The 17,864-nt window shown below is 39.4% G+C and overlaps 1 protein-coding gene across 1 annotated transcript in view; it reads right to left on the minus strand.

Annotated features, from left to right (window-relative positions):
- Window positions 1–3,378: 3,378 nt before the first annotated feature.
- atr (ATR serine/threonine kinase) overlaps window positions 3,379–17,864 on the minus strand; it is an 89,912-nt gene continuing 75,426 nt past the window's right edge. The window contains exons 41-47 of the mRNA XM_055645671.1: window positions 16,337–16,480; window positions 15,246–15,396; window positions 13,841–13,997; window positions 11,237–11,390; window positions 9,901–10,052; window positions 9,680–9,785; window positions 3,379–5,525 (exon numbers count right to left, since the gene is read on the minus strand). Coding sequence (XP_055501646.1) covers window positions 5,352–5,525; window positions 9,680–9,785; window positions 9,901–10,052; window positions 11,237–11,390; window positions 13,841–13,997; window positions 15,246–15,396; window positions 16,337–16,480 — 1,038 coding nt within the window. The 3' untranslated portion in view covers window positions 3,379–5,351. The remainder of the gene's footprint in view (window positions 5,526–9,679; window positions 9,786–9,900; window positions 10,053–11,236; window positions 11,391–13,840; window positions 13,998–15,245; window positions 15,397–16,336; window positions 16,481–17,864) is intronic.

Raw genomic sequence — 17,864 nt, forward strand, 5'->3', positions numbered from 1 at the left:
GTCACTTTCCTTGCCAATCCACACAATGATCTGATAATACACTCTAAGGCAATGATATTTAGTCGCAGACTCGGTAGGAGGGAAACTTTCTGGGGTAACAAATGACGACGGGTAAATGATTTGCTTGCTTAGAAGGTTGTAGCGCAAAGAAGCGAGTGAATCGGTACTCTTTCCACCAAGCATAACTGTCATCGCCTTGCTCCCAAGGTCCTCTATGACATTGTTTGTTTGATTTGGAAGCAGAAACGCATTGGCACAGGGCTGGATGGTCGATTCGCCATTCGCAAGTTTCCGAAACACTGACTTTTTGCCAACATTAAAAATGCACGAAGTAGTATCACATCCTGTGAAAGCGTGAATAAACAGCAACTGAGAACACAAATCACTTCCCAGGACTTGTTTCATCTCGATGATGTTGTACACCTTAGGAATTGTGGACTTGTCAGAACGAAAAAAGAGGCCTTTATTGTTTGGCGTCTCAGCATAGTGGAGAAGAAGAATGAGTAAGTCTGTATCCTCCCCTATCAAGGTCATGGGCTGATGTTGTGACGTCGTAATTGCAGCCTTGACAATGTCCACGTCTGCATCCCCTGATGCATTGATAACAGTGCAACCCTGCTTCTGCAGGTTCTCAGTTACAAGATCAATAAGTCCTTGTTTGTTACAAGGTCTGGAAAGGAAATCATCCTTATTTCCCCACAAACTCCGTTTTTGAATTAAAGTTGACGATCGGGTGGGTGTTTTCCCCACGTCGCTGAAGCGTATTGTCTTTGATGGAAGGACCTTCGGTATAACCATCAAAAACTACAGTTGCTTTCCCAGAATGGTGTATGGTAAAGTCGGCGTACGAGTCAGAGTCAGAGTCAGAGTCAATTTAATTGTCATTTGGACCCCTGGAGGTCCAAACGAAATGCCGTTTCTGCAGCCATACATTACACACAAATAGACCCCAGATACAACATAATTACATTTAACATAAACATCCATCACATAGCTGTGATGGAAGGCCAAATAAACTTATCTCTCCACTGCACTCTCTCCCCCCCCGATGTCAGAGTCAAAGTCATAGCCCCCGGCTGGCGATGGCGATTGTCCCGCGGCCATTAAAGCCACGCCGGGTGGTGCGAGGTCGCACACCGGGTCTTGGTGTTAGAGCCCCCGGTGTGCGCTCGCAGAGTCCGCGGCCATTCCAGCCGCGCGGGGCAGTGGTGTCAGGCCCCGCTCCAGGAGCTCTTCAACCCCGCACTCGGGCGGGAGAAGTCGCCGCTGCAGGAGCCCTGAGAAGCGGTCTCCCTCCAGGGAGCCGTGGGCTCCCGGTGCCGTCGTCCACAGACCCGTCATTGGAGCCTCCGACTCTCCGGTAGCAGCAGCAGCAGCAGCAACGACAGCAGCAGCAGCAGCGCTCCTCCACCGCTCCACCCGCTCCAGACTCGGCCAGCTCCGCGACGGCAACGGTGAGTCAACACCTGAGTCCCCGGCTTCTTCCTGTTGGAGGCCGCTCCTCGTTGCGGCCTCAACGACACCTGAGACCCGACGAGAAAAGGTCGGGTCTCCAGTGCAGGGAGAGATTCAAAAAGTTTCCCCCCCCCTCCCACCCCCACCCCCCCCCCCCCCACACACACACCCCAACATAAAATAACAAAAAACTACATAAAAACACAGACAAAAAATAGTTTGCAATGTCACCATTACTGTCACCCCTTTTCCATGTCAAGCAATGAAGCAGGGACCCACTGTCAAGGACATGTTCAGTTGGTGGGATAGAATCAATTTGTTTTGTTTGATTCCTTGCTTTAAAACTCAGCAACTGCATGTTGGGGCTTTATGAAAGATTTATTTGGCTTCAAATAGGGATGTAGGGAATGGGCTTAGCTCATTACATCTTCCAGCGAAAGGTCGCCGGTTTGGACACAAATAAAAATCGTTGGAACAGCAGAGCAGGATCAATGGTTCGGCCTTAGGCTACTTTGACGTATGCAAGGGTTTTTGCGCTGTCTTTCCATTTGAACAAGATCCCAAAAACTGGTTTTCCAACCATTTTTTCAACAATCTCGTGCCGACCATTCTCGAACCCATGCACATTCATATCCTCTTTGGCGACTACACCAGTAACAATGTTTCTCAAAGATGGGTCTGAAGAGAATGGCGTACAAGTGGGAAGTTTTTCCTTAATCTTTTCCAAGTCAGAGTGATCTCATTTCGTCCTTGCTTCTGTTGATTCTCGGTGTTGCTCGCTGGTCGTGTAGGTGAGATCATTGAATTCCTGCATGGCGTTGTTGTACTCAGATGTGATGGGTGTGGACATGGTCCACAACGCGCACAAGATTCATTCCACTTCCATGAGTCAATCCTGCACTACTCTTCAAGGGCCGCATCAATGTCTGCTCGATGACAAGGTCAGGCCTGCCCACCACTGGAAACCTTTGGAAAATTTGGCATATACATCAGGATGTCTGGTCTCAAGTTGACACATTTCTTGGATATAGAAATATGCAGACCTCAGATAGTTGTAGTGCCCAGCAGCGGCAAATATTGGCAGGCAGTCTGACACTGCACGCAAGTGCATCATCCAAGATCCTGTGCGATACGCTTTGATCAAATCTAGGGCCGTCTGCAGCATTCTCTGATAGTTTATCCACAATTGCCTGGTTTTTGACTTTGTGCTAACTTTTGCCGCCTTTGTGTCAATCTTTTCTTTGATTTGGATTAACATGTCCAAAGCTGCAGCACTCTCCAAAGTCGTTTCTTTCTCCACAAAGGACGAGTACGTTTCTCCCGCCTGGTCGACCAATAACTGGAACTGTAGGTCATCCTCCAGCAGATCTGACACAACCTGGTGATTGAGACATCTGTCCACCAGCAGATGTCCACAGAAAGCTCTTTGCACTGATTTTCCAGTCATCATATGCTGGACAGCATTTTCACCATAGACATTCAAGAGCATATTTCAAATTCACAACATGGGCATATTTATACTGTAGTACCTATTACTTGAGTTTCATGTGTCATGTTTGTTTTTATGAGGCAGACCTATACTTGCACTGGAAAATATTCATTTTTTATGCTAATATTACACATAAAATGGATATTGGATGCCATCTTGAAAATTAGACCTTTCCAGTGGTCTGACTGTGGTAGACTTTTGGTATGTTATTAAGCACATCTGATACTACAAAAAACCGCAGAGAAACCTTTTGGAGCAATTTTTTTAGGGCAAGGTGTTTTTTTGTCATATACGCAGCCGCCTAAACTCCAATGAACTACTTATCATAACCAGAGACTAATTGCAACCTGCATGTTTGGTATCCATGTAAAAGGAATAAATTTCCAATTTTAAAACATCGACACACTCTAAATGATGAGGAGGGATTGGCATCCTTCAGATCAGTATTCATCTTTATCAAAATCAGTTGTAAGCTTTCACCATGTTAGCAAATGTTTCGGCATACAAAAGGCAAAATAGCATAGATGTTGGTGAAGTAAAAACTAAACATGAAATTATTAGAATATTTAGTTCAAACAACATCTTTGGTGAGAACTTAAATAATTCTGAAACTTAAATATTTCAATCAGGTTTCTCCAAAATAAAGCTAAGGTTACTTGTAATTAAGATTTTTTTACCAAAATCTCTTTTTCCAGGACAACATCCTTTTTTGCTTGTCAATTTCCAGTTAAGGGCCTGTCCCACTTGGGCCGTCATTTACGCGGCAGGCCGGTAGTGACTGACACGTGATGGTCGCGCACGTCATCATGCGTCTGCACAGCCGTTACTCCTGCATTTTGTGTCTATTTCAAATCGTCTTTGCCCCGCTCTCTGAGTAGGAGTGGGGCCAGATCCGGATCCGCAAAGGCCATGAACCCCAGGCTGAGCTCGACGATTGTTTGCCTGCTTCTGCTGCTGTTGGAGGTGAGACGTTGCACCGCGCCAGGGTCTTGGGCCTGGCCCACTTTGGCCGTCAGTTACACGACAGGCCGGTGGCGCGCGAAGATTTCATTCAGGACGAAGTCCACACTCCTCCACTCCATGCGCCCATCCCGTGCTACCCACACACTAGCAGGTTGCGTAAATGGCACGCAAATGACAGCCAAGTGGGACAGGTCCTTTAGTTTTATGTGGTTCTCTAGTTTAATCTAAAACAATCTAAATCACATTGTAACCAATTTGGCCTGTGTATTACAAAATAGTGTGCATCAATTGCATTGTATCTAATTCATGGTATGGAAACACACGTTTCTCTGTTCAAAGATTTATGGTCTCAAGTTTATGAAGTTATCAATGTGAAACACATTTACAGAGATTGAATAACAGAAAAATTATGTTAATTAGTTGGATGATGAAAATAGCCACTGTAATGTTAAAGCTCGAGAAGATCTCAAACTGTTCTTAAACAAAAGTCTGACAGGGCTTAGAAGGCAATGGGAACCAAATTAACAGAATTATCTCAATTTTCCAAACTTTATTCATGAATTTGATTAATCATCCTCAACCTATTAAATCCACGGAATGGGTTTTCTTAAATCCATTTGAAGGTTGGATTTTACTGTGCACACAAATGCAGGATCAGATAAGGTTGTACAGAGGTTGTACCCACACCTCAGAATTCTACAGAGCTTTAGAGAGTTACAAATATGGGTTCTGTTCAATTTTAAACAAGCAGTTAATGTTAGCTTCGCAGGCTAAAATATATTGGTCCTGAAAAAACCCAGCTACCAACCTAACAGTTTTTTTCAAATTGAAGATAATTCAATGTCTAATCCAATTCACCAATATAGCACCAGTTGATAATGAACAACAAACGATAGCATCCAAGACAAGGAGAGTTCTTCGGTCTTCTCCAGATTACAAAAGGAATTTATTTCCGTTTTGCTGCGCTGCTTCTGAGATTGGCAACTTTTTCAACTTTCTGTTTTATCCAAAAGCCGCTGGTCAGGTTTTGTATATCAGTCTTCAATTTCATGCTTTTGTGTCTGGTTTCCGTAAAAATCGACCTCTTCAACTGACTTATCTTTAAAGGCTTTATAAAATTATTTATTCTCAACATTGACTTTTTCATGCTCTTCACTGCACTTGATCTGAAATAATGTTCCATGTTTACCCTTTATCTTGCTTTGTTGTAAAATTACAAATAATTTTCATATTTGTGATGGAGTCTGATTGGAATATGTTTTTCTTCTATGAAATGTTTTCAAAAACAAATTAATTACTATAAAGATGTAAAGCAGTAATATAAATCTTGTTTCTTGAAACTTTTTTTGGTCATTTAGATTTGACACTAAAAAGAGGTCACAAATCATAGAGCAACATCACACTTCATTCTTGTTTTGTCATTTATGCCAGTCAATCAATGTTTTCATATGTATGGAGCCCAACCCAGGTACATCTGGCACAGAAGTGTTTCATTTGTTGCTTCTTGAATAAGGTAGTGGACGTGTCCTTCAATGGATAAAGGCAAACCCTTCACTTTATTTCTTGTTTTAATCACACCATGTAGCCGTTTTTCTATGTCTTGCACATGGGTCTTGGCCTGAAAGAGAATGTCATCAGTTTAATGAAAGAATCATGGAATGGTTACAGCAACCATTCCGCCCACTAAATATGTAAGAGAAATTTCACTATTTCCAAACTCCACATCTTCCTTTTTGGTCTGTATTTTCAGATATCTATCCAACATTTGAATGTTACAATTGAATCTACCTCCATAATTACCCCTAACAATCCATTCCAGCCCCTAACCATTCACCGAATCAACAAATTATTCCTCATGTAACCATTTTTTTTTGTTATGCGCCCTAGTTTTTGCCCCTCTTCAAGCCGTATGTGCCAAACATGTAAATGTTAAACAGAGGTAAATATATAATTATTAGGTTCTATTTTTATGGAATTTGGGACACAGCTGGCAAAACATGTGTATCACACAAATGCTTCTGGCCTGTTAAAGAAGTTAGACCTTGATTCTGCAATTCAACTAGCAGGTATGTTAAAGCTGACCATTGAAAGAGGTCTCATCTCGGGTGGTTAAGAACGAATAGTTAAATGTTTGGAGACTGGAAAAGAAAATGTTCATCTATGACATATAACTTTAAAATTGGATGATACAAGTTACTTAGGGTGTAATAATCATTGTACAAGTTGTGATGACTGACATCATGGATTTCCCCATGTGAGTGACATAGTCGCAGATAATAAACTAAACTGGTGAGTAAAGAAATTTACCATGGAATGCGGACAACAACGGGTTTTTTTAAGTCTGTTTAAAAGCAATGTGGTGATTGATGGTGCTGAAAATCTAGCAACTTCTTGGAGATTTCAGAAGGCAAATTAGGACTGGATGTGTCATTCAGGCTAGATAATGCCGAGGATACTTTTTCTGACCTAAAGATTGTTAATGAAGCAATTAAAAAATAATTGTTTAATAATCTAATGGTCAGCATCACTGTTGAAAGATTCTCATGCAAGATTTATTAAAAAATTAACTTGAATTTGCCAACTTGCCAAGATGGTATATGAACCATTGTCACTCAAAAAAGGCAACACGGGGAGAAAAGACGAGGTACGAAGGTAAGCTAGCCAAGAATATAAAGGAGGGTAGTAAAAGCTTCCTTAGGTATGTGAAGAGGACACAACTAATTAAGACCAAAATTGGACTCTTGAAAACTGAAAAGCGCAAATGTATTATGGGAAACAAGGAAATGGCAGATGAGTTGAACAGGTACTTTTGATCCATCTTCACTAAGGAGGACACAAACAATCTCCCTGATGTACTGGTGGCCAGAGGATCTAGGGTGACAGGAGCTGAAGGATATTCACATTAGGCAGGAAATGGTGTTGGGTAGACAGATGGGACTGAAGCTGATAAATCCCCAGGGCCTGATGACCTGCATCCCAGGGTACTTAAGGAAGTGGCTCAAGAAATTGTGGACGCATTGGTGATCATTTTCCAATGTTTTATAGATTCAGGATCAGTTCCTGTGGATTGGAAGGTAGATAATGTTTTCCCACTTTTTAAGCAAGGTTTGAGAGAGAAAACAAGGAATTATAGACCAGTTAGTGTGACATAGGTGGTGGGGAAGGTGCTGGAGTCAATTATAAAAGATGAAATAGCGGCACATTTGGATAGCAGTAACAGGATCAGTCGGAGTCACATTGATTTATGAAGGGGAAATCATGCTTGATTAATCTTCTGGAATTTTTTGAGGATGTAACTGGGAAAATGGACAAAGGAGAGCCAGTGGATGTAGTGTACCTGGACTTTCAGAGTTGTCTTCCAACTTTAGGCTGTGCACGGCATACGCAATTTCCTTCAGCAGTTTGTACTTTGTTTTAGTTCAGATCCCTAGATTTCTAATCTTGTTAGGCAAATACTGGGCGAATGTACAGTGCATTCAGAAAGTATTCAGACCCCTTCACTTTTTCCACATTTTGTTATGTTACAGCCTTATTCTAAAATTGATTATATTGTTTTATTTTTTAATCATCAATCTACACACAATATCCCACAATAAAAAAGCAAAAACATAAATAACTGAAATATCACATTTACATATGTATTCAGACCCTTTACTCAGTATTTTGTTGAGGCACATTTGGCAGCGATTACAGCCTCACGTCTTCTTGGGTATAAAGCTACAAGCTTGGCACACCTGTATTTGGGTAATTTCTCCCATTCTTCTCTGCAAATCCTCTTAAGCTCTGTCAAGTTGGATGGAGAGTGTCGATGCACAGCTACTGTCAGGTCCCTCCAGAGATGTTCGATCAGGTTCAAGTCCGGGCTCTGGCTGGGCCACTCAAGAACATTCACAGACTTGTCACGAAGCCACTCCTGCGTTGTCTTGGCTGTGTGCTTAGGGTCATTGTCCTGTTGGAAGGTGAACCTCCGCTCCAGTCTGAGGTCCAGAACACTCTGCAGCAGGTTTTCATCAAGGATCTCTCTGTACTTTGCTCCGTTCATCTTTCCCGCAATCCTGACTAGTCTCCCAGTTCCTGCCACTGAAAGACATCCCCACAGCATGATGCAGCCACCACCATGCTTCACCAAAGGTATGGTACTGGCCAGGTGATGAGCGAGGCCTGGTTTCCTCCAGACGTGACTCTTGGCATTCAGGCCAAAGAGTTCAATCTTGGTTTCATCAGACCCGAGAATCTTGTTTCTCATGCCTTTTGGCAAACTCCAAACGTTCTGTCATGTGCCTTTTACTGAGGAGTGGCTTCCGTCGGGCCACTCTACCTTAAAAGCCTGATTGGTGGAGTGCTGCAGATATAGTTGTTCTTCTGTATCGTTCTCCCATCTCCACAGATGGAGCTCTGACAGAGTGACCATCGGGTTCCTGGCCACCTCCCTGACCAAGGCCCTTCTTCCCCAATTGCTCAGTTTGGCCGGGCAGCCAGCTCTATGAAGAGTCCTGTTGGTTCCAAAGTTCTTCCATTTAAGAATGACGGAGGCCACTGCACTCTTCGGGACCTGCAATGCTGCAGAAATTGTTTTCTACCCTTCCCGAGATCTGTCTCGACACAATCCTGTCTCGGAGATTTAAGGACAATTCCTTTGTGGCTTGGTTTTTGCTGTGAAATGCACTGTCAGCTGTGGGACCTTATATAGACAGGTAGGTCTGTGCCTTTCCAAATCATGTCCAATCAATTTAATTTACCACTGGTGGACTCCAATCAAGTTGTGGAAACATCTCAAGGATAATCAATGGAAACAGGATGAAACTCAGCTCAATTTTGAGTCTCACAGCAAAGGGTTTGAATACTTACGTAAATGTGATATTTCAGTTATTTCTTTTTAAGTAGTTTGCAAAAATTTCTAAACATCTGTTTTTGCTTTTTTATGATGGGGTATTGTGTGTAGATTGATGATAAAAAATGAATGTAATCCATTTTAGAATAAGGCTGCAACGTAACAAAATGTGGAAAAAGTGAAGGGGTTTGAATACTTTCTGAATGCACTGTATTTTACTGTCCAATGTAATTATTCAAATTAAACTGCTTGTATCTGAGTTGATCCATAAAAATACTACACAATACTTGAAAACTGAAAGCTCAAGCAATGCTTTTCTGAACAGCACTCTACTTTCCATTGAAGAAAGAAACTCATTCCCGAAATAAAAATAATGCTTAGGATGCTCTGCAGTTGAGGCAGTATCCGTAGAAAGGTGCACAAAGTGAACATTTTAGTTCAATTACTTTTCATCATATTTGTTTGTTTTTTTAATTTAATTTTCTGTTTCCTGGAGAAATGGAGTTTAGGAGCTTTTTAAATAAAAATACATAGCTGATGATAAACCAGCATCTGCAGTTCCTTCCAACAATAATAAGAACCTGATACCTTTTTTAAGACAGCAAAAGAAAGACTAAAGGAAAAAGAATATGTTATAATACTCAGCAGAAAGAATGTGTGGGAAGGAACTGCAGGTGCTGGTTTAAACCAAAGATAGACACAAAAGGTTGGAGTAACATAGTGGGACAGGCAGCATCTCTGGAGAAAAGGAATGGGTGACGTTTCAGGTCTACTCTTCTTCAGGCAGGTTAGCCAGCATCGAAGGAAAGCTAGACAGAGTTAATGATTCATCATAACTAGCCTGCTGAGCAATTCCTGCATATGCCATTTAACAAAATATATAGATTTCCATCAAGAACCGTTTTTAATTTTCACGAGAAAAATATTTTTTTTCCACTGACCTTTTCATTGATTACTTCCCCAGTTTCATTGGGTTGTACCTTTGTATTTCCTTTCACTGGTTTGCTCCACTCCACTAATGGATCATGCAGAAATGTTTTCAAAACACTAAAATAATTAGTGGGCCAACAAAACAGAAATAAAAAATGATATTTAACATGCAAAATTATTTGAATAGTTAAAAAAGTCAAATCATGATATATCTTAAAATCTGACACGTCACCTCATTAATGGTTCTCGCTGATCACGCATTAATCTCAATGTTACTTCACAGGCTCGTCGGAACAAACCTTCTGTTCCCATTGGGCCCATGGCGTGGACCATATTGTGGGTAAGGCGGAAAGGGACAACTTCTGGAACATCAAAAGTTTCTCCCTAAGAAAAGACAATATTTTTTCATTCAAATATGCAGATTATCTAAAGGTTTCTAGATTGTCATAAATTGGATTAAATGCTAAGACATATCTAATTTAGCAGTTACATGAAAAGTATTTTAAGAAGTGATTGAATAAGCAGAGTGCTGTGTTTTAGAAAGAATTATCACATAAACTGTTTCCTCTATTGAAAAGGTGATGGTGAATCACATTAGATCGGCTAAATATTGGGCAACTAATACACACACCAAGAGCCCACTGTTTGCATTTTAACCATTTATAAGGGAAAACAGTTTATATTCATAGGGAACCTTTATCACAGTAGATCATCCCAAACTGTATCAAAGGAGTGTATTAAAACAAAATTGAATAAAAGGTCACACGTGAAGATATTTGGGGAGAACATAGAGAACCATGGTGAATTCCCAACTTTTTCTTCCTTTCTACATGCCTTGCACAACATAAATTCTGGTGAGGGGAAACTTAATTCAGGTTTATAAAATTACGACTGTCCAAGGTCGAGTAAATCGGAGAAAGAAGGAACTGCAGCTACTGCTTTACAAAAGACAGTGCTGGACTAAATCTAAGACTTAGTGTATTTTTTTAAAAGAGTAAATAGGAAATACCTAATTCACTTAGCAGAGGGTGAAAAAACAAGGAGGCATACATTTAAAGAAACCAGAAGAATTAAATCACAGGGGAGGAATATTTTTTCCACCTAGTGTGAGGGAAGCGTCTGGAATTCAGTGCCATAAGAACAGTTATTTAATGTGTACATGAAGAGTTGTGACCTACAGGGCGATATACCTGGTGTTGGAGGATTGGGTAGCTCTACTTTGATCAGAATAGACACAATGGGCTGACTGTCCTCTCCTGTCTTAAATTTTATATGACTGCCTCATAATAAGGAGTGATTTCCAAAAATTTCAGCCATTCAAGGACACCAACTGAAGGAGAAAGAAAACCCATATTGCTGCCCTTTTAACTTGACCACAATATACAATATGCAAACAGATGGATCAAATATACAGAGAGGTCAGGTGCTTGACGACTGACACCTGAACAAAAAAATTGTAATAAAAGTAACAGATCAACAATTTAGCTCCTTATTTATATAAAACATAATTAATTATTACTGTGACTTAAAAAATGAAATAGAATACATGCTGGAAAATAATTAATTACCTTATTGAAAAGACAGTTAAAGTCTACATGAACACATTCGCCTGTTAAAGAATCAAATAAAATATTTTCTCCATGGCGATCACCAAGACCCAGAATGTAGCCAACCATTGACATCACTGCAACAGACCGACAATAGGCTGATCTACTACTGTACCTTATGGGAAAGAAATAGAAGATTTAAATTTCAAAATAACGCAACAGAAAGCTGAGCGTAATTGTAGATTAGTTGTGCACCACAAATTAGAATTAGTCATACATCATCACATAAATCATCACTTTATATTACAAATTCCTTAATTTTATATTTGGGAAAGTAGATCCCCATGACAAATTGAATCACTAAACTTAAAATTTATTTAATTAATAATTTATGAAATTATCTAGTGGGCAATTCATCCTCAAAATTTACAGCAACTAATAGTGTGTTGATAAGAACATAAGATAGAGGGACATGAATAAGCTGTTCAGTCCATTGAGCCTGCTCCACCATTCAATAAGATCACAACTGATCTTCCATTTCAACACCACATTCCTGCCCTACTCAATGACTCCCTCAACAGACCTCTAGGGGAGATAAATCTTAAGATTCAACAGCCTCAGAAAAAATATATTTCTTCTAATTTCAGTTCTAAATTGTCGATCCTTATGTTCTGCACTTCTCCGGCTGAAAAAACCCACAACCTTCCTTGATCTATTTTGTCAAACCCGTAAGAAATTTGGACATTCAATGAGGTTACCTCATTTTTCTAAACTCTAAATAATGGAGGCCCGGTCTACTCACTCTCTCTTCACCTGAGAGACCTGCCATTTAAGGAAATCATTTAATGAAAATTGACTGCACTCTCTCTCAAAAGTTAAAAAAAATCCCTTCAAGGTAAAGAGCCCAACATTATATATATTACTCCAGGTGTAATCTCAACAAGGCCACACATGATTGTAGCAACATATCTTTATGTTTGTTTCAAATTCTCTAACAATAGAAAAATAGAACATAGAAGCTTAGAAAATAGGAGCAGGAGAAGGCCATTCAGCCCTTCTAGCCATTGAATACGATCATGGCTGATCATCCAGAATCAGTACTCTGTTCCTGCTTTCTCCCCATATCCCTTGATTCTGTTAGCCCCAAGAGCGAAAATCTAACTCTTTCTTGAATACATCCAGTGAATTGGCCTCCGCTGCCTTCAGTGGCAGAGAATTCCACAGATTCACAACACTCTGGCTGAAAAGGGTTTTCCTCATGCCGAAATGGCCTACCCCTTATTCTTAAACTGTGACCCCTGGTTCTGGACTCCCTCGACATCAGGAACACTTTTCCTGCATCTTGCCTGTCCAATCCCTTAAGAATTTTATATGTTTTTAGAAGATCCCCTCTCTTCCTTCTAAATTCCAATGAATAGAAGCCCAGTGGATTAATTCTTTCATCATATGTCTGTCCTGCCATCCCGGGAATTAACCTGGTGAACCTACGCTCCTTCCTCAAATTAGGAGACCAAAACTGCACACAATAATCCAGGTGCGGTCTCACCATGGCTCTGTATAACTGCAGTAGAACCTCCTTGCTCCTATACTCAAATCCTCTCACTATGAAGGTCAACATGCCATTTGCTTTCTTCACTGCCTGCTGTACCTGCATGGTTACTTTTAGTGACTGGTGTACAAGGACACCTAGGACTCGTTGCACCTCCCCTTTTCCTAAACTGACACCATTCAGATAATAATCTGCCTTCTTGTTCTTGCCACCAAAGTGGTAACCTCACATTTATCCACTTTATACTGCATCTGCCATGCGTCTGCCCACCTACCCAACCTTTCCAAGTCACCCTGCAGCTTCATAGCATCCTCCTCACAGCTCACCCTGCCACCCAGCTTTGTGTCATCTGCAAACTTGGAGATGTTACATTTAATTCCTTTGTCTAATAAAGAACAACATACCATCTGTCTTCCCAATTGCTTATTGCTCCTGTGTTTGTATTTAACTAGTATAGATGCACGTCACTTGGACATCAATATTGATTCATCTATCTCTATTTAAAAATGCTTATTTTTTCTACTGAAGTGCATATTCTTTCCCCATATTGTACCCCATCTGCCTTATAATTGGTCATTCACTCAGTTTGCCTTTGCCCTGTTGAAGACTCTTGCATCCTCATCACAATTCACATTCCCACTTAGTTTAATGTCTTCAGCAAACTTGAAAATTATGCATTTGTTCCCCTCAACCATGTCATTGATATAGATATAGTGGATAGTTGAGCTCAGACTGCCCTAAACACAGCTTGCCAATCTGAGAGGCATCCAATTATTTTTATCTCTTCATTTCTTACATTTCCCTTTTGCAATCAACCATTTCAATATAACTAAAGAAAGGTCGAGACAAAATGCTGTATTAACTCAGCGGGACAGGCAGCATCTCTGGAGAGAAGAAATGGGTGACATTTTGGGTCGAGACCGTTCTTCAGACTAACTAAAGAAAGGGATCCTCTAAACATGGGTACGGGTCATGGAGAAAACATTACCCCACAGATTTTATAAATCCCTTGGTTTGTATATTTGGGAAAGTAGATCCGCATGACAAATTGTATCACTAAACTTAAAAATACTGACCAGGAAGTTGGGTCAGGGAAAGTTCCAAGGAACCATTCATGAAAAACAGCTGGGTGACGCGGCAAAAGCTGCTGTTTAAATACAGATAATTTCTCCTCTAAAGGTGCTTGTTTTGGCAGCATGCATTGACGTAGCTCTTTTCCAAGCATGTAAACACCTGTTTAAAAAAAAACATACACAAGTTCAAAATCAAGGTGTAAGAAATCCAATATTCAATATTGTAAGTTAGTGTTAGACTTGTTACAGCAGTATGAAATTACAATTAGAGGATCATTGGGAACATTGTCAAACATGGTCAAAGCAAAATGTTTTACATTAACAGTTTAATACTTAATGTTTTGTTAAATTGAGAGTTTGAACTGAAAGTGAAGGATTGTAAAGAAAATGGGTTTGGTCCAGCATAAACCTTGCAATCTTTCTTTAGTCAACAGTTCTAACCACAGTGGATCTGTAGTTCAGATAGACAATGCTCAATTAAAGAAACACTTCAAGGTGGTGGTGGTGAGGGAGCAGATGGAAAAATAAGTTGGTCAAAAATGTTCAATTTCAGACCTGTTCAAAATATCGGTTCCTATGCTTGGCTATATTTTTAATTTTTTTCTGGAAGTTAAACTTACACATTCAATGTAGAACTGATACATGTCGCTAAAAAAGATTGTAATGATCATTATTCTTGTGTTTACATGATCTCTCTCCTTCCACATATTATTCAAATCTGTATTCATTCATTTCTATCCGGAAAAGGACAGTAAACCATAACTAGTTTGTTCTGAACAACTGCTCAAGTCAATGAGAACAGGAAAAATGTTCTAAAGTCAGAGAGGTTACTGTAGGAATACAAATACAATCTGCATTTGATTATATTTACTATGCCTACAAAGCAGCAAATGCATACTGCGCCTCTGGACCAAAGACAACGTCGAGGTCGTTTTCTATCGTCAAGTAGGAGTTTGGGTGACCTTACTAATGCAGCAATAAAGATCAGCAGCTGCTGCTTGGAATGATTCAAGTTAAGGAATCTAAAAGTAACTGAGCTTCATTCACAGTCATTCGCAGTGGAACCTAGACAGATCTTAGTGAGGCCAAAGATGCAGTTAGCAAATTATTCCTCCACATACTATCTCTTTACTTTAAATTGGATAAGTCATTCTGCAATTAAATAAGACTAATAATAGCCTTCAGATCATCAAGATTGGAAAGCTTGTTTCAGATGGATTTTGTGTGTTCATAATTTGGAGACGTTGACATCAGGAGTAACGTACCAGAATGAATGCGAATTCCACCACAATGTGGTAACTTATTTTGCAATAGGTGGTAAAATAATCAGAAAATACTGCAAGAGTTAGAATGAAAATTGCCCAAATCCATCAACACTACCTGATTTTTATGATATGTAAATTCTTACCTTTTTCTTTATAGATCTTATTCAGAATGGGTCTTAAGCCAGCAGTGTTATTGACCCATTCAACCAGACCGCACTCCTCATTCAGGGGAATGACTGCATAAGTTCTGATATGAAGTTCCCGTCTGCGAGACTCGGCATCTTTTCGTAAGCACTGTCAATTGTCAGATGAACCAAATTTATTACCTTTCTCTTTTAAAAATATTAATTCATCAATGCAATTATTGTTCAGTAATTACCATTCAAATAATATCACAGTCTAATGAGTGATTTAAGAAGAAAAAGCACTGATTTTCAAACATGCATTAGCGACTCCAAAATGCTCCTTTCCTATTAAGCTTCTATCTTGCTTCTGGGGAACCCAATCCTAATAGTTCAACTATGTTGAACTGAAAGTTAACCGTGCCAACAGTACAGAAAGCTTACTTAATGTTTGTTGGATATTGAATCAGAAATAATATACCTAGGAAGCCGATAAACAAATCTGATATTCTTCATTACACCACATGAAAGCCAATGAAAACATATACAAAAAGTGAGTTTTGCACATGATTCTATTCCACATAATTTACACGATCAAATTTCCAGGAGTCACCTGAAAATTATTTAAAATCTCCCAAGTCTCTCCTATTCGAACCAACATCCTCCGCAACCAAAACTTTGATCAAGATATGATTACAAACCCTAACATATCAACCTGCATGGCAACCTGCACTGTTCAGCCCTGGCCAGTTATCAGCTAATTTTCTGAAGCAACACCAAACTACATGTGGAATAGCACTTCAGTTTAATTAAATACAAATATTTTATTTTACTGCAGTTAAAACTGCAGACACATAATCTATTTTACACAGAATAAGTGTTAGACAATGCATAAAATTCAATCCCTTATATTTTCTACCACAGACTTGATTCCACTTCACGAACATGAAATAATCCACAATAGAACATTATCAAACTTCTGACATTCACAGCATGGATTACTTGATAAACACGATAAAACTGAATAATGCAACTTCTTAACACTCAATATTTCCTGAATGTGCATTGAATGCCCCTTTCCAATTATCATATTAATATTTCAAATACTATACCTTATTAATCAAAGAGTTAAATTCCATGAGACGACAATCTTTCCTGAGGTCATCTTTGGGTTTACACATCATAATGTAGGACTTCCCATCAGAACCCTTTAAATTGATTTTCTTTGGCTTTTGAAGAGAAGCTAATATTTCCACCTAAAATGAGAAGATATATACAGCTGATTGCAGGATTCGGACTGCTAGATAAAAAATGTGCATATCTTATGTATCATATCAAGCTATAATCCTATTTATCAAACACTGGTATATCGAACATTTAATCCAAAGTGTTGTCCTTCAGCGTCCAATGCTTATGACTACTAGCCATCCTTATAAACCATCTCTTCAATTGAGCTTTTGATCACTTATCCTAATATTTTCACAACTCTTGTAGCACAGAAATAGGCCGTTTATCCAAAATACTGCTGCCAATGTTATCATCAAAATGGCCTCTTCTCAATCAATTCCATTCCAAGCTGCTTTTGGAAGGCCTGACCAGTTAAAACTGGACAGAAACCCTTTCAAAAGATGCACATTTAACAAAAAGAATATAGAGGCACTCAAAAGAATCATCCAGAATTATTTATTTTTTCCGATAACAGAGAAAGGCTCTTTTCTCTAGAAAAGAGAGGGCCATGGGATGCAATGACTGAAGTTTTACAAAAAAATACTATGTGGCGATTTGATTTGTTAGATATTGTGAAAATGCTATGATTTTTAAGTGACCAAATTAGGGGTCATAAATACAACATAATCATCCATAAGTCATCACGGCTTTTTTTATTCCTCTTCATGTGTTAATGTAGCACCCCCTTAAAAACAGTTGTTATTCAGTTCAATATTCCTTACTGTAACAAGTTGCATATTCTTACAGTGCTCCCTGTGTCTCTTTTGAATCCTCTATTATTAGATTTATTGGTGTTTCATGCATGTTTTATTTAATATGGATTCTTTGTAGGCCTAGTGTCCACTTTCATGAGGTCAAACCTTCCGAATCATCTTAGAATGTTTCTCCATCTCAAAGACACAAAATAAATGCAAGTTGTTGCTGCATTATATATAATGCTACTAATTTATGCACAAACTTTAACCAACGTACAAATTATTCTAGATCCTGTTGCAAACTGGTTGGTATAGTGAGATAAAATTAGGATGGGGAAACTGGTCAGAAGCTGGAATAATCAGAAGAGATAACAGATCCTGAATGAAAACTGGCAAACGTTTTCAAATGCAAGAGACGTAGAAGACACTTTGAAAGAAGATCCCAAAGCATAGAAGTGGTAGGCAGAGTCTCTTTATATGTTTACAATAAAATGTCTTGCTATGTCAATACTTTTGTTTTGATCATTTGCACTTTTGCCATGCAATTTTGCTCAGCAAACGACCGTACACACCAAAAACCGATTCCTTATACCATGCATGTGACAGGTCAAGCCCAAACCGAGTTGAGGTTTGCATCAACATCAGTGAAATTATGAAGTACAAGAGTGTGACAACTGCAATCAAGTTTCCAAAAAGGAAACCATTGAGGTGGGCACAG

This window comes from Leucoraja erinacea, chromosome 14 (assembly GCF_028641065.1).
Source record: "Leucoraja erinacea ecotype New England chromosome 14, Leri_hhj_1, whole genome shotgun sequence".
NCBI lineage: Eukaryota > Metazoa > Chordata > Chondrichthyes > Rajiformes > Rajidae > Leucoraja > Leucoraja erinaceus.